Consider the following 20,357-nt stretch of genomic DNA (forward strand, 5'->3'; position numbering starts at 1 on the left):
TAGCTGACGGGAAGAAGGAAAATCAATGATCTTCCCATGTGTGCTCCCCTGGGCTAGGAGGTGCTCAGGCATTGCGAGTGACCAGTGCCAACATTTTCAGGTGAATTTCAGGGTGAGTTTTCTTCTGAGCTTGGGATGGCACGATCCTTGGTGCCTTTATCCTATTCCTGAAATCTGCTGTCCCTCCTACCTGTCAAGCCTCATGCTTATGGCTTTAGCTTAGACATGTCTGGTAGAAGAAGCCACACTGGTTTCTTGGGGCCATCATAATACGCCAGGGCAAAGAGACAGAAAGAATTCTCTTCTAGTCCAGGAGGCTGGAAGAGGGCTCTTGCCAACCCTACTGCCATCCTCCAGCTTCTGCTGTGTCTTCTGTTCTGGGCAGCCTTAGTCTTGACAGCATCACTAATATCTGTCTCTTTCTTCTGCCCATCTTTGTCTGAATTCTTCCATCCATAAGGATGGGAATAGGGTGGGTTTGGGTTAGGGCCACCTGAACCTAACGATCATCTGAGATTCTTTTTTTTTTTTTTTCTTCAAGACAGGGTTTCTCTGTGTAGCCCTGGCTGCCCTGGAACTCACTCTGTAGACCAGGCTGGCCTCGAACTCAGAAATCCGCCTGCCTCTGCCTCCTAAGTGCTGGGATTAAAGGCGTTGTGCCACCACCACCCAGCTCATCTGAGATTCTTAACCAAGGTTAAGAAACTTCCAGTAAGATATTGTTTGAAGATTCTGGGTAGGAGATATTGTTCAATCCAGTGTACCCCATGTTTTCCTAGCCTTTGGGCCCCCCTCCCAGGGCTTGTACCATATCTTTAATTGTATCATCCTGTTCCCAAGGACCCCAAGAGGGCAGAACTGCTTTTCAACTGCAGGGTTGGGGTGGAAGTCTTTGGGATCTTGATAGAGGCAGGTTTGTGGGGAGACCCATCGAACCAAACCATGGCGGGAAGCTGCCCAGTTCCTACCCAAGCTCATTGCTGACAACTTTGGCACTCACAAAGCCATAGTAGTAGATGATATGTGAATGTATGAAAGTCACCTGGATAGAGGGGGTAGGGGTGACACCCTATGGCTTATCCTGGGATAGGGAGAGTTTGTGGTGTTTCTTCAAATCTGTAGCCCTCTTGTTCTTTTTCCAGCATCCTAGTTCTCTGTATGTTGGTACTTTGCTGGTCATGATAGGCCTCTTGTTATTCTCTCCTCCTGCCTGCTTACCCTGAATGCCTGCTGTTTTGACTGTGCATGGATCTAAACACCTGTGCTAAGCTCATGTATTCTCTATCGTCAGGTAGTTTTGAAAACATAAGACGATAGACTCAATGCCAAGTCACCCTGTCATTTTTCCTGTTACTACAGTCTCAGTCTCTCTGCCCAGTCTCCTGTAAGAATTAGGGATTCAGAAGTGCAGCAGGTCTCTATGGTGTCCGGGAAGGTGCCTTGCAGAGGCATCTCTAGTCTGGGGTCAGGGGCAGTGTGGGAGGTTTTTACTGGTTTCTAGAAGCTTTGGTGACAGAATTATCTTCCCTTGTCTTTGTGGGTTGGCAGCCTTGGGAGAGGTGCCTAGCTTGTGGGGTGTATGGAGGATGTTTGACAGTGGAGTGGTGATGGAGTGATGTGCTCTTTTAGGGTAGGATGAACTCGGAGATGCCAACCTCAAGAGTGTCGATCTCACTGTGACCTTTAGGGACTGAGAGACCCTCTTGGGCACCACAACCTTCCTTCCTGTGTCCCTACTGTTGTACTTCTCCTTCTACCCAATAAACAGATTCAGCATCTGCATGGCTCCTTGGCTCTTTGGAGATGTACTTGGGCAGGGCATAGTGGACCCTTTCTTCATCCCAGCCCCCTGGCCACTTAGGGTTCTCTTGGGAGAGTAGGCAGAGTGTTTCATTCAAATTTGATGAAGGGAAGTTGCTGCACCCATGGGGAAAATTAAGTACAGCATATGTGGCATCCATGGGTCACAGTGTCTTTGGAGAAACCGAGGTGCCTTGTGAGGATAGGCTGTAGGCTCCCTTGGGTCTCACTGGTTGGATATAGGAGCTGGAACAACAGGAAGGCCATAATGCTGACCTTGTCTGGGTTTCTAATCCCATCCCTCCCATATTATCAGGCAAATGTTTTGGACCTCTGGGAGCCTGAGAAATAGATCAGGGCAGTGGTCACTGTGCTCAGAGACCTTTCTAGGCTGGCTGCCATGTGATTTCCATGACAGACCTCCTGGATACATAACTCACTCCGTCCATTCTATTTTTTTTTTTTCAGATTGAGACACTGAGGCACAGAGGCTGGGCAGGTTACTCAAGGTCACATGATGGGCAAATTCAGGAGTGGCATGGTGTAGTCTCTGCACTTCTCTTGAACAAGGTGTGTGTGGAATACAGGGGTCCCTCCCCAGGATTATCACTGCTCTTGTCTTCATGTCACAGAACTCTTTTAATGGGTCTACTTCAAAGGCCAGGCGTGGGGATCAGGAAGGGGCTGGTTCTGCTCCATTACTTACCTGTCTGTGGTCTTTAGACAACAAGAACTGGAAGCAGTTAGCCCTCACAGCTGCTGCCCTCGTCCTGACCCAGTCACCCAGAGAACCAAGTGCCTCCCACACCACTTCCCTTCCCTACTCCAGCCAAACCCATCTCTGTATCCCCAAGGGCCCTGGCTTGTCAGCCTGTTGTTGGGTCCAGTGGGTTCTTGGCTTCTCTCCTGATGCCCTAAGGTCTTTGGATGGTTCCTTCTGGCGCCCAGTGTGCTTCCTCTCCTAACTCATTCCTCACACCTTTCTCACAGCCCACCATCATTCTTCTGTAGCCTGGCTCCCTCTGGAGGGTGGCCTTCAGTGGTTACAACTTTCCTGTGAGCTATCCAAGGCTTGAGCAGCTCCAGTGGGTCCAAAAGATTGGAGACCATTCCTGCAGGATGAGGGCTGCTGACCTGGGTAGAGCTGTTTTGGGGTACCCTGGGGCCCTCTTCCAGGCACACAGAACCTGCATCTCTGCTGCACAAGCTGGGAGTTAGAGATTTGAACTGCAAGTGACTAAGTCCTTTTGGGAGGGCTTTGCATCCAGGGTGCTTTGTGGTTCCAGTTTATCCTGTTTCTTTCCTTTTTATTGGAAGGAAATAGACAATCATGAGAAAAATTAGTATTTTTAGGTTCTTTTCATAGAGAGTGAGAGACTTTGTTTTAGTATCAATCACAAATAAAGTTGATTTTAAAGATAAAAGTTATCTACCTTAGGCAGATTTCTGAGTTCGAGGCCAGCCTGGTCTACAGAGTGAGTTCCAGGACAGCCCGGGCTATACAGAGAAACCCTATCTCGAAAAACAAAAAAACAGAAAACAAAAAACAAAACAAAAACAAAAAAAAAGTTATCTGCCTTAAAAAAATTCTCTGTGGCCGGGCGGTGGTGGCGCACGCCTTTAATCCCAGCACTTGGGAGGCAGAGGCAGGCAGATTTCTGAGTTCGAGTGTTCGAGGCTAGCCTGGTCTTCAGAGTGAGTTCCAGGACAGCCAGGACTATACAGAGAAACCCTGTCTTGAAAAACAAACAAACAAAAAATTCTCTGTGGTCTGAGAGGTATTTATTTCATATACTGAAAAACCATGTCACTGGGGCTGGGAAGATGGCTCAGTTGGTAAAGTGGTTTCTTCAGAACCCATGTAAAAAGCCAGGCATGGTGGTGTGTATTTGAAATCACATGGTGCAGTGCTCGTCAGACAGAGATGGGGATCTCTGGGGCTCACTGGCTAGGCAGCCTATTCAGCACGCTCCAGGTTAGTAAGAGACTCTGTCTTAAAAAAAATAAGTAACCAGTCAACCAACCAACCAATCAATGAACTAACTAACTAACTAGCCAGCTAGCTAGCTAGCTAACTAACTAACTAACTAACTAACTAACTAACTAATGAAGCAAAACAAATGAAAACACAAAGTGACTTGTACTGGAGGAGCACCTGAGGTAGAGCTCTGGCTTCCACATCCATGTAAATATATGTACACCTTCCCCCAACGCGCGCGCGCGCGCGCACACGCACACACACACACACACACACACACACACACACACACACACACACAGAGTGGAGAGTGGTCCTGGAAGTACAGGATGCTGTAAGATGAGAGGTCCCTGGTAGGTGACCCAGGCCTCCTTGTCCACCTCACTATTTTGTTATTGTTTTAAATTTATTGTTACAAATGGAGAAAGTGAGATGAGTAGTACCTTGCGGGGGGGGGGTCACAGCTCAGAGGGTGGGGCTGGACTTGGTCGGTGTAGTCTTACTGTATGGTTCATCACTGTCCACATGCTAGGATGAGGCACCTTAATTGCCATCTTAGCTTGATCCAACCCCTCTCTGGATGTGGGTTGATACATTTGAGCAGAATCTCTGCCTTGTCCAGTGACATTCTCTGAGTGGTTGCACATGCTTGCACACTCCCCAAATATAAGCTCCCGCCTTCCATACACAGAAGTCACAAGCCAGGCCCTGAGATGGAAGCCAGGCTGCTGAGCAATGTCTTCGGACTCTTCCTGGTGTTCCTGCTACAGGCAGAGTCTACCGGGGTGGAGCTAGTACCAGAGAAGGTGCCTCTTTCCTCTTGGCTTGGAGGCACTACTGGGGCTTAATGGGAAGTTGGACAGGGAGGGAACAGAGTATACAGCCGTTGGAAGTCTCTCTCCCTTCCATCTAACTCCCAGTTGGTTGCAACCTAGCTGGCAGGGGCTGGACCCACTCTTGGGACCTCCATCCCTAAAACAGCAGGCAGTGTGAATCCCTCGTGAAGCTCTGAGCTCTGTGGACTCCTCCCCTCCCGAGTCCTCTCATGTGGTACCTGTCTTGAGGCAGAGTTGCTGTCCTCAGGCTGGTCCTTGGTGATTTACAGATTTGGGGTTCCTTTCTGCTTCCTGGTTCATAGGGTTCCTAAAACCCTATCTCTGTGCACTGTGGGGCCAGAAGAGGACTTCTCCAGAGCAGACAGCTTGTTGTTTGAATTCTTCCTTCTATACCCCAACTCCCCATCCTTCCTGAAATTTCCAGACTCACACTGTAAATTCAGAGGGGCCAGGCTTTGGGGAACACAGATTCTTTTCTCTTGTAACAGTACTGAGTTTCTAAAAGTTTCAGGTGATGTCCTGTGCTCTGAGAACATTGCCACTCTAGGGGGTCATGATCCCAGGAGACTGAGATGGGTAGAACCGTGCTTCATCAGTGTGAGAGCTGTAGGCCTGGATGCTTGCTCCCCAGACACCAGGAGTAAACCTTGTCAGTATCTTCTAGAAGGGACATTTCTGTCTGGTGTCCTGAAAGGTCCCCTGGGAAGGAAAACTTGGCTGAGGACAAGTAGCTTCCAGTCTCATGACTATGCGTTGCTCCTCAAACCTACTGTTGCCTGAGTGTCCCTGAAACACCCTCTACAGCACATGTGCTGGAGACCCATTTTGGCTTGGCTGTGCAGAGCCAGGAATACCTCTACTTCTGTTCTCTAGATTGCAGGATTCTGGAAGGAAGTGGCTGTGGCTTCTGACCAAAACCTGGTGCTGAAGGCTCAAAGGAGGGTAGAGGGCTTGTTCCTCACCTTCAGTGGGAGGAACATCACTGTGAAAGCCGTATACAACAGGTAAGAGGCTTGGGTCATTTGGGGATGTGGCCTGCTGGGAAGGAAGAGCCATATATGTAGTTGAATACAGACAAAGCTATACCTCTTCTAGTGGTGAGCTCATCAGTATCTGGGCTCGTCTTTCCCATGCCTATCTGCTTGGGTCCTCTAACCCCAGAGAAAGCTAGATTTCAGACTCCTAGATCTGCCTTTCTGTCAAAATATAAGCAAGGACTTTAGATAAAGCCCTATTGCTTTATTAAGAGAATGTGGGTAGTAATAGCTGCCTGGATCTCTTAGAGGCTGGGGCAGCATTGCCCCGTGCATGGCCCATTCCGCATGGACCCTACATTACAGCATGGTCATGAGCTTGACAGCATCCTTTCTGAAGGAATGCCCCACTTAAGAATGTGCCCCACTTAAGCAGGTGGAATGCAGGCTGGGAGGTTCTTAACGAACACTATGTTGCTTTTCAGCTCAGGAAGTTGTGTTACAGAAAGATCAGCTGGTTCAGAAACAGACACTGTAGGGGAATTTACTTTTCCTGGTAAGTACTGTTGCTTTGTTGCCAAAGTTGCAGCTGTCTGAGCCTGGGCATCTCCCCTTGGCCTTGCTCTCTGTGTCCTTCCTTGGATTCTCAGGCCCTAGATCCCAAGCCCCTCATCTATACTAGAGTACTGGGCTGACCTTCAGAAGTTGTTGTCTCAGATGTCACAGGCAGAGCCCAGCACTAGGCAGAAACAGAAAGGAGTTAGATTCTGCAGACCCAGCCTTCAAAGTCAGCTCCCTGGAGTGTTCAGGTCTGAGCAAGCCTCCTTAACCCTGTCACTGACATTCCTGAAGGCAACAGAGAGATTCGTGTACTGGACACAGACTATGAACGCTACACCATCCTGAAGCTGACCCTGCTCTGGCAGGGTAGAAAATTTCATGTGCTCAAGTACTTCAGTAAGTTCAGCCTGGGCTGGGGCTCTGCCCTGCAACTTCCTTCCTTCAGACTGCCAGCCCAATTCTACTGTGCCCCACAGCTCGGAGCCTTGAGAATGAGGATGAGCCAGGCTTCTGGAGGTTCCGGGAAATGACAACAGATCAAGGCCTTTACATGCTGGCCCGACATGGTGAGTACAGCATCTTGGGGAGGATGCTGTATCAGGGCCCTGTGATGGGATCTGATGCCCTCCTGACTGAACCAATGCTGTCCCATCTGGCAGGGAGGTGTGCTGAGCTCTTGAAAGAGGTGAGTTCACTACCGGCTCCCATGAAGCCCCTGCTGGTACTACTAGATCCTGATCCTGGAGAGGAGAGGTCGTCCATCCCTCCTCTGATCAAGACAACCAACAGCTCCAACTAGCAGCTTCAGATGCATCTGTTTTTTAGTCTTTGGAAAGAGCAGTCTGCAATGTGACCCAAGCTGTCATGCTAGACTCTTGGGTGTGGACAGAACTAGGTTGGGGAAGAGAGGTCCCTTGTTTGTATTATTCTGCGCAGCAAGGCTGTGCAGGGTTCTGGGCCAACTAACTCTGTCCCTTCATGTCCTGACAGTGGGATGGGGTATTCAGCTCTGTTAGATATCTTGGGGTTTCCTGTGTCAAGTGTCGTGCTAACCCATGACCTATACAACCTCATAGCCTGTGCCCTAGAGGTTGACACTGTAACCCATTTTGCAGATAGAGATTCCAAGGCCCAGAGAACCAGTGCTTTGCCAAGTCAGGCAGCTGGGGTAGCAGGTACCTGGCTTGTGACCCTTGACCAGTGCCTCAGTGTCCCTGAAGGCCATGCATGGCCCTGAGCTCTGCTGTTCTGCCTGCAGGGACTGGTCTGAGTAGCTCCTACCCAGGTCTGTGGCTGGAGCCCCACCTACCCGGCCCCTCCTGCTCCTGCCTGAAGAACCTCTGCACCTGCTCCAAATAAATCCTGCTGCCAAATGCTGCCCAGAATTTTTCCTGGGGGTGGGGAAAGGGGCAACAGAATGGTTCTCTGGCCCAGGTGGAGGGAACAAGCCTGCATATTTTGGGAATGCTTGTGAATGTGCCTCACATACAGGGCAGCCAGTCCTGGACACCCAGGTGGAAAGGTTCTGCTCCACCCTGCCCTGCCCTGCCCTATCCATGCTGCCATGGGCAGTGGGTCCCAGTATCGCCTTCTCATTTTGTGATAGTGTCCCTCCTACTCATAAATGCCAGTGGCACCCCAGGATGTTACAAACAAAAGTGAGAGCAGTCTGGAGCTTTGTGTGCAGCTGTGCAGAGGAGTAGCAGAGAGATGCTTTTTTTTTTTTTTTTTTTTTGGTTTTTCGAGACAGGGTTTCTCTGTGTAGCTCTGGCTGTCCTGGAACTCACAGGGTAGTCCAGGCTGGCCTCAAACTCAGAACAGAGAGATGCTTTTAAAGAAGGTTGCCTCGTGGTCAAGACCTAGAAGCGTGGCCTTCAGGAAATACATGTGGAACTGTGTGGCTCTGGCTGCCATGGAGCCTCTGACCTTCCCATTGCCCACCTTGCTGGCTGCACCTCTGCACCTATCTTTACTTGACACATCCTTCTGACGTGTCTTGTCCCCACTGGACAGCTGGGAAGCTGCCATTCAAAGGACAGAATAGACTCCATGCCAGGGCCCCTTTCCTGAAATCAGTACCCAGTATCTGGCATTGCATTCTGGAGACAGGAAAGGTGTTGCCGGGTTTGTTTATTTGATCAAAAAACAGGAGGCTTCTTTTGTTTGTTTGTTTGCACAGAGACTTTCTAAGAATACAGATCCTTACTGCTGGTTATACGGCCCCCTGCAAAACTCCTGGTGTCAAAGGTTCCAGAGCTACTTCATTGGCCTTCAGGGATCACTTCCAAATCACAAATTCTAGCATGAGATTGCCAGCATCTGGACAGCTCAGCTCTGAATAAACCCGACACTCTTGAGGTTTTCAGGGAGGATTGGAGGCTTGGCTGCTAACCTGGGGCTGGCTGAGACGAGGAACCTAGGCATAGCCCCGGTGGTTGCCTGACTTGATCTGGGCTTCCTCTGAATAGCTGGGTGACTGGTTTCAAGAGCTGGGGATACTGACTTCTGTCAGGAAGAAAGAGTGTGCATCAGTCCACTAGCTGGACTACCAGAAGATCCAACGGGCCATCCCTCTGTCTGCATTAGCGTCCCTTTCTACATTCTCATAGTCCTTAACTGCTCTCCATGCCTCTCCCTGGCTCATACTCCTCTCTCCTTGTCTGTGCCCTGAAGGATCAGGGCCCGAGCTATCCCTAGGGGATGGTATCACAAGAGGCTGTCTCTTTGCTGTGGAGCCTGCACCAGTGGCCTGGCCCTAGCTGCTCAGCTCTTCACCTGGAGGCTGGAGATTGTGGTCTCTGCCCATAAAGACAAATTTGTGGGTAAAGGTAATGGCAGGCCAGCAGCTGGCATGTTGGCTGCTCAGTTGGCCCTTGGCGGACTGCCATGGCTTCTTCAAAGTCCTCAGAAAGACAGGCATAGAGTTAAAGGATTATGATGTTCTAGCCCACTCCTTAAGTGTCTCAGTCTGCTGGACATAAAGCTGCACAGATTCAACCACGCATGGCTCCAGTGCCCCCAGTCCTGCCCCCGCCAACTCCATGCCTCTGATGCCTGGGTCACCTGCTACAGTTGGCAGAGTTGTGCCCCTAGCAGGTCTTTAGCTGCTCTGTGCCTATGACCAAAGCCTGCCAAGGGGCTTTGGTGGAACCTGCTCTGTCACCCACACATATCTGTAAAGAATCAGCTCAATTACTGAGTGGATGGATAGATGCATACATGAGTGGACACCCAGAGGCAAGATCTGTGTCCCCTGGAGGTGGTCCCCCAAGGCCCCACTATCTAGCAGATGGATGATCCACTTGGCTGGTTTGCAGTGTGCTTCCAACCCACCTAATGAGAACCTTCTATGCCTATTCAAAGCACCCACAGGGAAGGATATAAAGTCCAGAGACTCTGAGCCAAAGGCTGTGGCTTCTGGTTGGGGAGCTGAACCCATGTGCTCAGTTGCTAGGCATATGGAGAGCATCATGCTCTTTACCTTGCTGGGACTGTGTGTGGGGCTGGCAGTTGGCACAGAGGGTGCAGTGGTGAAGGACTTCGACATAAGCAAGGTAGTCACAGTTACAGTGGACCAGGTTTAGTGCTTTCTATGGGGGTTGGCCCTGCCTAGAGTCAATCTTCAATACTCTACCATGGAACCCTTTACTCCTAAACCTTTCTAGACTGTTGCATTCCTTAGAAAGGAAGGGAAGAGAATTGCCCCCAGGGTCCCAGGTCCTGGATGATGGTACACCTGGGTAGTTCCTTTTTCTACTCCCTATCTCCCAGTTTTTAGGCTTCTGGTATGAGATTGCCCTTGCCTCCAAGATGGATGCTCAAGGCTCAGCACACAAGGAAGAGAAGATGGGAGCCATGATAGTTGAGCTGAAAGAGAACCTTCTGTCTCTGACCACCACCTATTACAAGTGAGTTAAGGCTTTGTCTATGACCATAGAGGGAAGTTGGGGCAGTCTGTACAGTGCTCTAGGCTTTCCCCAGAGATACCACTGCCCACGCCTGTGCTGCAGCTTCGGCTCTAGAGGGGGATGAAGAGGCAACTATTTCAGATGAGACCAGACATCTTTGGCATCGTGAGTATACCATTGTCTACAAGTCAGTTTAGGGGCTGACTTTCAACTGTGTGATCATGTTAAGAGTTTGACCTCCAGACTGTCACCCTGGACTCTGAGCGAAGCAAGTAACTGACCAGACAGCCTTAAGGTCCAGTTTCCTAGCTCTAGGGTCATGAGACATGCCAGCTTCTGATGGACAGATGTCAAGGCCTGAGAAGTGAGGCAAGGTTGACCTGTGTCATTTCCTCATCTTGGTACTCAATCTAGCAGTATCAAAGTTCGCATGTATCGATTGGCCGGGAGACACTTTTGAGTTCCACAAGTTGAAGCCAGATCCTTCTACAAAGACATGTGTACATCCCTGTTCTCAGATTGTCCCTTTAAACTTTCTACTTTCATCCCAGAGTGGCCCTTGGATGTATGAACTTGTCTCCCTCAGTCACGCATATCCCTGATCCCCAGGGAATGTGTCCTCAGATGTATGTAACCATGGTTCTCAGAGCGTGTGCCTTCAGATGTGTATCCTGTCACCTTAATGTGTGTCCCACAAGATGACTGCCTGTATCAGAGTATGTCCCTGGCTCTCGGAATATGTGTCCTTCAGACCCAAGCATGTCTCTATGCCTCAATATTGTGTTCTTCAGCTGTGTGTGACTCTGTTACTCAGAGACTATGGACCTCACATATGTGTCTTTGCTTCTCATTATGCTCCTAATATGTATGTCGCTCTACCACCAAGTGTGTTCCTCAGTAACTCTCCCCCGAATGTGTGTCTCTTCACTTCAGGAAGTTTGTCCCTTGAGTGTATGTTTCCAAGCTCCTGGATGGCTTATTCATATCAGCATGTCCCTCAGTGGCACTGAGTGGCTCTCTTAGGTGTGTTTGTTCTTGTACCTCAGACTGTGTTCTTCAGACACAAGTGTGACACTGTTTCTCACACTGTGTCCCTCAGATGGGTGCACATCCTAATTCTCAGCACTAGCAAGTGGAGCCTCAGATGGAATCACAGGGGACATTTCTTCAGCCACTTCTTGTTACTCCAGCTCCATCTCCGTCTCCCTGTGTAGTCACTGGGTAGAGGCCCTGTTCTCTAGGGTCATAGGCTCAGAAGACATTAGGCCAGCTGTATGTGGATGGTCTCTGGACCCCTGTGTCACCCACCCTGCTCCCTCAGGACATGCGTTATAAGGCCTGGTAGGCAGATGGCTGGTGGTCTCTTATCTTCCTTCTCCTTCCTTTCATTCTTTCCTACACCTCTGTCTGTCTGTCTAGCCCAGGCTGCCCAGGGATGTACACACATCCAAGGGTTACAATCTCTGAGGAAAAGTGTAACACTTATGTCTGAAGAACACAGTCCGAGGTACAGGAACAGACATACCACTGCCACTGAGGGATACACTTTTTACCCTCTTTGTCTGTCTAGCCCAGGCTGCTTTGAGTTAGGTATATAGCCCAATTTGGCTTCAGACTGCAATCCTTTTGACTTAGTACCCTCACCTTCCAGTGTTGGGATTACAGGCCTTTGTCTTTGTAGTGAGGACCACTGTGTGCTGGAGAAGGTTACAGCCACTCAGATGGACGGTCCAGCGAAGTTCAAGGTTACCAGAATATCAGGCAAGAATGCTATCCCAGGATTGGTGGGTGCTGTGGCCTATCTGGGGCACTTTGGCTTACTCTTAGTATATACCTACCACTGTTTTGGGTGGGGATGGGTAAAGGACCCTGCCTCACTGTAGGTGTTGTCTGGTGTATCCTGACTGAACCTCTGAGTGCAAGGGTGTGTGCTCAGTGCCATGCTCAGATGTCAGGAGCCTGGGCAGGTGTCCCTGCAGCCACTGGCCTCAGTCTCTCCTGTCTTTGCCAGGGCTTTGTCAGCCTCCTCTCTGAAATCCTAGGTGTGATTCAGTATTCATTTATCTGGGTCCTTGGGGATCCCTGACCTCCTCTCTGACTCAGAAAGTCACTCAGACTGTCAAGGTCCATTCCAGGCTGTCCCAGTGTGTTGTAGGCACATGCTTGTGTGCAGAAGCACAGCCAGGAACAGAGAGCCCTGACCAAGCAAGTGAGACGGTGTCTAGAATTTTCCTCTGTTCCCAGGAAAGAAAGAAGTCGCTGTTGTAGCCACAGACTACATGACGTACGCCGTGATTGATGTCACCTCTCTGGTGTCTGGGACAGTCCACCGGGTCATAAAACTGTACAGTAAGCCCAGCCCAGACTCATCTGGGGTTGGGGTGAGGGTAGCCCCTCCTATGCCTCATCTCATTGTCTGGGGTGGGGATAGGAGAGAATCCCAGGGCTACATCAGAAAGGGAGAATGTCTGTGAGATAGAAGCCTTGTCCCATCTCACCTGCAGGCCGGAGCTTGGAGGACAATGAGGAAGCCCTGAATAATTTCCAGAAGATAGCCTTGAAGCATGGGTTTTTAGAAACAGACATATACATTCTCAAGCATGACTGTGAGTAGGCCTCACTGGGGTCGGGGCCTTCCAGGGATGGGCCAGACCTGAGCCCGTGCTGCCCCTTCACTTGGCTTTTGTCCACAGTAACCTGTGCGAATGCATTGCAGTCGGTGAGTCTCTGAACGAAGCTGGGCCTGTGCCGGACACCTAGGGTGGGCGGGGGCTCCATCACACGTCCTTTCTGTCAAATAGGGAAAGGTATTCACTTACACTGGTCTGGTATCTGTGGGTGTCTGGGTAGTGTGTCTGATCACATTTACTGGGATAAGCAGATCCAATTTCCAGAACCTAGGCTGCCAGAGGATCAGGAGGACTCAGTTGTCCCCTCTGGGCATAGCAACTAGGTGATGTCTCCATGGTGGGGTCTGGCACTCTCCTGCCTCTGTTTCATGTTGCCTTGCCCTGCAGGCTGGTGAATCAAGGCCCTGAAGCAGGTGAGCACACATCCTTCATTCAACACTGCAGCCTGTGTGTTCTGACACTAGATTCTGGCCCCGCTGGTGTGTATACCCCTCCTCTGGTCAGGACACCCAACAGCATTGCTTGACAGTTCCAGAGAGGCATCTGTTCTGTGGTTTGGAAAGAGATGCAACGTGTGACTAAGCTGTCAGGCTAAGTCCTAGGAGGGAAGTGGGTGGGTGGATAGGTGTGCTTGTGGATGTCGGGACAGAGAGCTGGGTGGCATGCCCCTTGTCCTCAGTTCTGCTCAGCATGAATAGCTGTTCAGGACTACTGCTTGACTCTGTCCCTTCAAGACTTCTGTGCCAAGGGCGGGGAGGGCATCAGAGGGAGAAATGGACCCTGTTGGATATCTTAGGGTTCTCTACATCCAGCACTGTGCTGAACAACCACCAACATGATCTCATTACTACCCCCTAGATATGACTCATTTTTCAGATAGAGAAATCAAGACTTTGCCAAAGCCAGGCAGCTGGACAACAGGACCCTAGTCTGTGACTCTGGCCAGTGAGCGCCTCAGGGTCCCTGGAGCCCACACATGGCTCTGAGCTCAGTTCTTCTGCCCGCAGGAACGGATCTGAGGAGGAAGCAATAGCTCTGCCTACCTGGCCTCTCCTGCCCCAACTCAAAGGGTCCCTGCACCTGTGCCAAATAAAGCTTGCTGCTACACCCTGCCCAGTGTCCTTCCTGAAGGCAGAGTAAATGAGGACAGATGGGTTGCAGGGGCAGAAGTGGGCTAAAGCATCACCATCCCTTCAACCCTATGCCTGTCTTTCTGAGCACTTTGACAAAGCCATGGCAGTCCGCCAAGGGCCACCAGATGAGCAGCCAACATGTCCAGGCTGAAGCCAGCACTGCTGGCCTGCCATTATCTTTACCCACAAATTTGTCTTTATGGGCAGAGACCACAATCTCCAGCCTCCAGGTGAAGAGCTGAGCAGCTAGGGCCAGGCCACCTGTGCAGGCTTCTCACATGTCCGCAGCGACCCTGCTGAATGTGAATGCATTACATTTTTCTGTGAATACTGTAATGGACACACCTCACATAGCTGGATCAGGGTCTGCCCACTGATGGACTGACTCTGGCCCTCAGCCTTGCCTTCATTCTGAAGCAGTCTCCTGTCTGTTGTGATCTGGAAGCAGCCCTCACAGGTCCCAAGCAGAGATGAGAGCAAGCCTCCTCTGGAGTCTCAGTAGCTCTCTCAAATGGAAGGGGGATGCTGCCTATATATTCCTAAGGCTCCCTACTGTGTAGCATTCAAATCCCGACCCATTGCTTCCTGGCCTTCCTGGATATGGCTGCCCTCTAGTCCCCTGTTCCACCTGTCCCATCCAGCTCTGTGACTTCTGCTGGTGTGTATACCCCTGAGTGCTCATCTGTTTCCCTCATGCCATGGCCTAAAGCCACTGTTGTCCACTTATCCTGGACTTCCACCATTGCTGCCGCAGCCAGAAGCCAGAAAGGAGAAGAATATGGGGTGATCTGAGCACCAGCTCCTCAGGGCACATGGGTTTTATTTGGAGAATAAGGCAACTAGAAGCTTCCTTAATGAGAGTAGTAGCCCCAAGATGGAAGCAGGCGAGTGATACCTGCCATGGAACAGTGTTGTGGGGTGATGGAGAGTCAGCCCAGCTAGAGTGGAGAGATGTTACTAACACCCAGGCATCTGAGTGGGACATCACAGTGGCCCACAAAAGGAAAACTCCACACCCATCACCCTCCTCTAACCCTGAACCAAGTGCTAGAGAAACCTCAGAGGAGGCATCCAGAGGTGAAGTTCTGACATGCCCAGGGTACTGGGGAGCACTGTGTGAGGGTACTGGGGAGCACTGTGATTTCCCTCAGAGCTTCTGGTCCACACCCTCACCAAGTCCCAGAGCTTAGCCTGTGACCGGACTTCCTGCTAGATTTATCCTGCTGACTCATAACAGGTGCCCTACTGTGGAGTTCAGCCACAGTGCAACATTGCACAGGCTAGCCCTACTGTGGACTCCAGCCACGGTGCATCATTGCACAGGGTTGGAGCTGGATCTCAAGTTCACAGTCAGGGGCCAGCAAGTTCATTTTCAGGGCTGGGGACGTGGCTCTGTCAGTAAAGTGCTAACTGTGCAAATATTCAGATCTGGATCTAATCCTCTTTAACACATGCTGGGAGGTAGACACAGAAGAATCCCTGGGCCTTGTTGGCCAACTGATGTAGTCAAGTTATTGGGCTTTCAGTTCAGTTAGAATCTTTGTATCAACAAATAAGGTGGAGACTGAGTGTGGAAGACACCTGCTGTTGACCTTTGGCCTCCATATGAATGAACGCACGCACATGTACACAATAACTCACACATACTTACACATGATCAGGAGAATGTCCATTGTAGGACGGTGAAAAGCTAGCTTGGATTCTGGTCGAGCATTGGCTAGAGATGGCCGGAGACCCAACAGGTACCCCTGCAAGGGACAGCATGCATTTCGCTATGCTCCCAGACTCCAGGCTCCGGATATGAGGCCGAAGACCTCCATTGATCTGTGCCTTTCAGTCATGTAGGGCAACACCCCTACCAGCCCCTCCACAGATAGAGGGCATGACTATAGGCCACAGAGCCTCAAGAGATCTCCATATTAATGAGATACCTAAAGGCCAGAGGGCATAGCCAATTAAGCATTCCTTACCAGACCCTCCTCCTACTCACAAAAGGTATTTAACCTCAGGCCTGTCCTGAAAACACAGGGTACAGCTTCATCCACTTTCCACCATGACAATAAACCTTTTAAAACCATGACTTCCTCTTGTCTTTTGGGCCCACCATGGAGAACTGTAGAGGGGGCCTTCAACCAATGAGCCAGGACCTAATCTCCCACTGGAGGACTTCTCTACCATCCAGCCATGGAGGCCTGTCAACTCAAGCAAACTAGCCAAGCCAGCCATGACCCAGCCAAGCAAGTTCCTCCACCAAGAGTCTCATCCACCCCACGGGGCACCGCCAGAGCTTTTCTCCCTTGCCCCTTTCGGCTGTGGGCCAGTCCGGCCTCTATGCCCCCCCCGACCCCCATCTCAGTCCTTCCGAGGTCTCCTAGTGGTGCCTGGGAGCCCAAGGGCTGAGACCAGCTGGTCTCCTGCCAGCCGCCTCAGCCCAGAGACCTTCAACCCAAGAGCTCTGCCCCCAGGGGATCTCAGACTGGGATCTCCCCATGGCCAGAGTGGAACTCAGTGGCTTCCCCTAGCCTGGCATCTGCTTGGCTCCGTGTGGAGTGAGCACAGTCAAATTCCTGCCCCTTGAGCCTTGGTTCCAGACGCCTGGTGCAGCAGACACATGGGACCCATGCTTATGTGCAGGCACCACAGCCCCACAGTCCACTTTTAGGTTAGGGCTCTCCTCCTGGCTGGTGGACATGGGAGTTGAGGAGAGAGTGCTCCCTACCATCAGTCTCCCTGTTCCCATGTTAGCTCCCGTGCCTAGAGTCCCAATGATTGGCTCCACAGGAGCCTCACTTCTCTAACACAATGACAGGAGGGTCAGAACTGGACGCCACCGTTGAACCCAGTTGGTAACAAAGTATGTCTTGCAGAGTGTCAGAATGCAGGGCTTTTTGTTATCTATTTGTTTCTAATAGGGCTTTTATTTATTTTTAAAGTATTTTTATGTGTACGGGTGTTTTGCCTGCATGTGTGTCTGTGCACCACGTGCATGCAGTGCCCCAGGAGGCCAGAAGAGGGCGTTGGATCCCCTTGAGCTGGAGTTACAGTTGGTTATAGGTTATGTGGGTATTGCAATTGAACCTGGGTTCTCAGGAAGAGCAGCTAATGCTGTTAACCACTGAGCCATCTCTCCAGTTGTTGAAATGCATTAGGTAGAGACATTGTAATGCATTATTAACTGTGCTTCATAGAACAGTTACAAATGGAAAAGTAGGACCCACGGGAGAAAAAAGGGGAATCACGGCTAAGTGGAAAGAAAGGATTCCTGAATAAATGAATAAATAACCAGTAAGCAGAGAAGAGGAACTGAGCACAACACAGGACTTGAACAAAGAGCTACAAGGAAATCTCAGAGTTGAATGGTCGCCAGATGGACTTGACAACAGATGGGATAGATGTTCCGGTCTGAGGGAGAGAGGAGAGAGGACTGAGGTTATTTCAGAGGTCCCCTGGGCAAGAGCTGGCCAAGTTCTTTAGACATATTGATGAGCTTCAGGTTCAATGAGCAACTGTGTCTCAAAAAACCAACCAACCAACCAAACAACCAACCAAACAACTAAACAACCAACCAACCAACCAACCAACTAACCAAACAACCAATCAACCAACAAACCAACCAAACAACCAAACAACCAAACAACTAAACAACTAAACAACCAACCAAATAACCAACCAACCAACCAACCAACCAACCAACCAAACAAACAAACAAAGTAGATGGTGATAGTGTCACCTGATGTCAACCTGTGACCTCTGCATGCATGCATGTTCAAAGCAGTAAAACAGAAGAGCAAGAAACATGTAGAAACATATTTGAATCAACAGTGTCTGAGTTAATTCTCTCTTACTGTGACCAAATACCTGGCCAAAACAAACAAACAAACAAACAAACAAAACAAAAAACCAACCAAACAAAAAACGATTTATGTTGACTCCTGACCTGAGAGGGCCCTGTCTGACATACAAGGGAAGGCATGGCAGGGTTCACTGCAGTGAGAGCATGTAGCTGGGACTCTGGGACTCTGAGAATCTTGAGGCAGAGACTGTGGATGCCAGCAATGGCTTCTTCCTTTCCTTCTGTGTATTCAGTCCATGAAACCCCAGCATGTGCAATGATGACCTACAGTTAAAGTAAGACTTTCCTCTTCAATTAAAGCTCTGTGGAACACCCCCCAGAGGTGTGCTTCACCAAGGTCCATGGCATTCATTAATCTAACTATGTTGACAAAGTTAGTCACCACAGTGTCCTAAAGTTTAAAATAATACCAAATTATAAAATTTATATAGATAAAAATATAAAAATATTTTATAAAGTTATAAAATATCGTTACACGTAAACTTGATGAAAACATCAATTTAATTCCCAACATTTAGAGAAAATGAGCAGAATAAAGAAACAAACACAAAAATCACATGCAGGTATCACATTCCGCACAGCAAAGCCAAGGCTTTGGAGGCAATAGCAAAACTCAAGAACATGTATCAAATGTGGATGCAGATGTCTTACCTCCTATGCAGGTAGGACAATCCAGGAGAGGACGGAGGACATAGTTGGAAAAAGAGGAAAAGGAAGAGGAGGAGGAGGAGGAGAAGGAAGAAGAATCTCAGATTCCATTTATCTCAAATTTCAATCTCTAGGGAAAGCACTCTTCCAAATAAAAGCAAAATATACATTTAGAGAGTAAAATCTGAATTTATCTTGAGTATATCATTAGCTCAATTAATAAATACTAGAATGTTCTTTGTGAACTGAGAATCTCTAATAAGTCATATTTGAATTCAAGAACTCGCAGACTTGCCCAGTAAGTTGGATCAGTGGGTAAAAGTGCTTGTTACAAAAGCTTAGTGACCTGAATTTGGTCTCTAGCAGTCCCAGTGGAAGATTTAGGGTACAACATTAGCTCAGGACATCCCAAGATCAAGTTCTTAGTACAAAGAAAATTTATTTGCCCTGAGGGACAAAGGGCTTGAATAAGAGACAAAGACGGGATGCAGAGGACTAGGATAAGGGAGAAGGGAAGGGAAGGCAGGGGCTGGGGAGATGGGGTTGGGGGGCAGGGTATTTGTTGGGGGAGGGGCAGCAACAAAGGACTGCCTCTGGATAGAGAGGAGACGAACACGGCCCATAGGCAAATGAGGGTTTATAAAGGTAAAATTGGTTTCCTGTCTTGCTTTGGGGATTACAGTTACACGATTGGATGAATCTCAGAAGAGACCTTGAACTTTGGACTTTTAACATTGTTGAGACTACAATAGACTATGGGGTCTTTGGAAGTTGAACTAAATGTATTTTTTTATTATGCTATGTTTAGGTCTGTTCCCCCATAGACTCAAATGTTTGAATAAACCTATGGGGGCCAGGGAGTGGAATGTGATGGTTTGTATATGCTTGGGCCAGGGAGTGGCACTATTAGAAGGTGTGGCCTTGTTGGAGTAGGTGTGTCACTGTGGGTGTGGGTTTTAAGACCCTCATTTTAGCTGCCTGGAAGACACTAGCAGCCTTCAGATGAAGATGTAGAATTCTCAGCTCCTCCTGTGCCATGCCTGCCTAGATGCTGCCAAGCTCCTGCCTTGATGATAATGGACTGAACCTCTGAACCTGTAAGCCAGCCCCAGTTAAATGTCCTTATACGAGTTGCCTTGGTCATGGTGTCTGTTCACAACAGTAAAACCCTAACTAAGACAGACATTGGTACCAGGGACTGGGGTATTGCTGTGATAGGCTGGACCATGTTTTTGTCTGGAAGAATGTGGATTTGAAAAGCCATGGAATGTTTTAAGTGAGACTTAATTGAGCCATACTAGTAGGAATATGGAAGAATTTGTTACGGTGAGTGACTTGAACTGTGCAGACCTGGCCCAAGAGGTTTCAGTGTAGAAGAACTTCAGGATGTGGCCTAGAGACTGTTTCTGTGGTATTTTGGTGAAGAATGAGGCTGCTTTTTGCTCTCCTCTAGAATCTGTCTGCCTGAGGCTGAGGTGAAGAGACTTGGATTAACTGCATTGACACAGGAAGGTTTAGAAACGCCCATCACAGACTTTGTTCTCTGGTTAAGTCTCCCGAATAGCATTTTGAATAAGCATAGCAAACTTAGAAAGGAAAATATAAAATATATGGTTTGAGTATTAAAGGGGTATCAGGAAGTGAAATGGAGCTGAATCCTATGTTCAAAGATATTACATTGAATTAAGGGAGTAGTGATCCTGGGGCCAGATCCCACCCAGGTAAGTTTAGGCCCAGGCATGATAGTACAAGCCTTTAATCCCAGGAGACAAAGCCAAGCAGATCTCTAAGTTCAAGTCCAGCTTGGGATGGAGCAAATTCTAGGAAAAGGAAAATTTAAATCCATGCTTGGTGGTACACACCTTTAATCCCAGTGCTCAAGAGAAATACATGCAGATTTCTGAGTTCAAGGTCAATCTACAGATCAAGATCCAGGACAACCTAGTTTAGGCAGTGAGGGAGTTGGAAAACAGAAAGCTGGTAATAGAATAAGGTTGGGGGAGGGGGGCTGGGAGGGAAGGTCATGTTCCGGCCCA

The 20,357-nt window shown here is 49.2% G+C and overlaps 2 protein-coding genes across 5 annotated transcripts; both read left to right on the forward strand.

The window, feature by feature from the left end:
- The first annotated feature begins 4,475 nt into the window (after positions 1-4,475).
- Positions 4,476-7,522, forward strand: LOC114625605 (epididymal-specific lipocalin-8). Of its 2 annotated transcripts, XM_028772949.1 has the most exons (7): positions 4,476-4,584; positions 5,488-5,618; positions 6,074-6,144; positions 6,441-6,545; positions 6,626-6,715; positions 6,809-6,834; positions 7,408-7,522. In XM_028772949.1, exons 1-7 carry the CDS (start codon positions 4,492-4,494, stop codon positions 7,417-7,419), a joined length of 528 nt encoding a protein of 175 aa, XP_028628782.1. In that variant the 5' UTR covers positions 4,476-4,491; the 3' UTR covers positions 7,420-7,522. The 2 variants fall into 2 exon arrangements, with proteins under 2 accessions (XP_028628782.1, XP_028628781.1); XM_028772948.1 differs by lacking the exon at positions 7,408-7,522 and having other exon boundaries at positions 4,492-4,584; positions 6,809-6,978.
- A 1,425-nt stretch (positions 7,523-8,947) lies between these two features.
- Positions 8,948-14,361, forward strand: LOC114625574 (epididymal-specific lipocalin-5-like). Of its 3 annotated transcripts, XM_028772895.1 has the most exons (7): positions 9,508-10,057; positions 11,739-11,818; positions 12,302-12,406; positions 12,562-12,663; positions 12,751-12,776; positions 13,075-13,100; positions 13,695-13,794. In XM_028772895.1, the coding sequence occupies exons 1-6, from the start codon at positions 9,960-9,962 to the stop codon at positions 13,093-13,095; spliced, it is 432 nt and encodes a 143-aa protein (XP_028628728.1). In that variant the 5' UTR covers positions 9,508-9,959; the 3' UTR covers positions 13,096-13,100; positions 13,695-13,794. The 3 variants fall into 3 exon arrangements, with proteins under 3 accessions (XP_028628727.1, XP_028628729.1, XP_028628728.1); XM_028772894.1 differs by lacking the exons at positions 12,751-12,776; positions 13,075-13,100; positions 13,695-13,794 and adding an exon at positions 14,028-14,361 and having other exon boundaries at positions 8,948-9,703; positions 9,921-10,057; XM_028772896.1 differs by lacking the exons at positions 13,075-13,100; positions 13,695-13,794 and having other exon boundaries at positions 8,948-9,703; positions 9,921-10,057; positions 12,751-12,788.
- The last annotated feature ends 5,996 nt before the right edge of the window (positions 14,362-20,357 follow it).

This window comes from Grammomys surdaster, unplaced genomic scaffold, assembly GCF_004785775.1.
Source record: "Grammomys surdaster isolate TR1022 unplaced genomic scaffold, NIH_TR_1.0 219, whole genome shotgun sequence".
NCBI lineage: Eukaryota > Metazoa > Chordata > Mammalia > Rodentia > Muridae > Grammomys > Grammomys surdaster.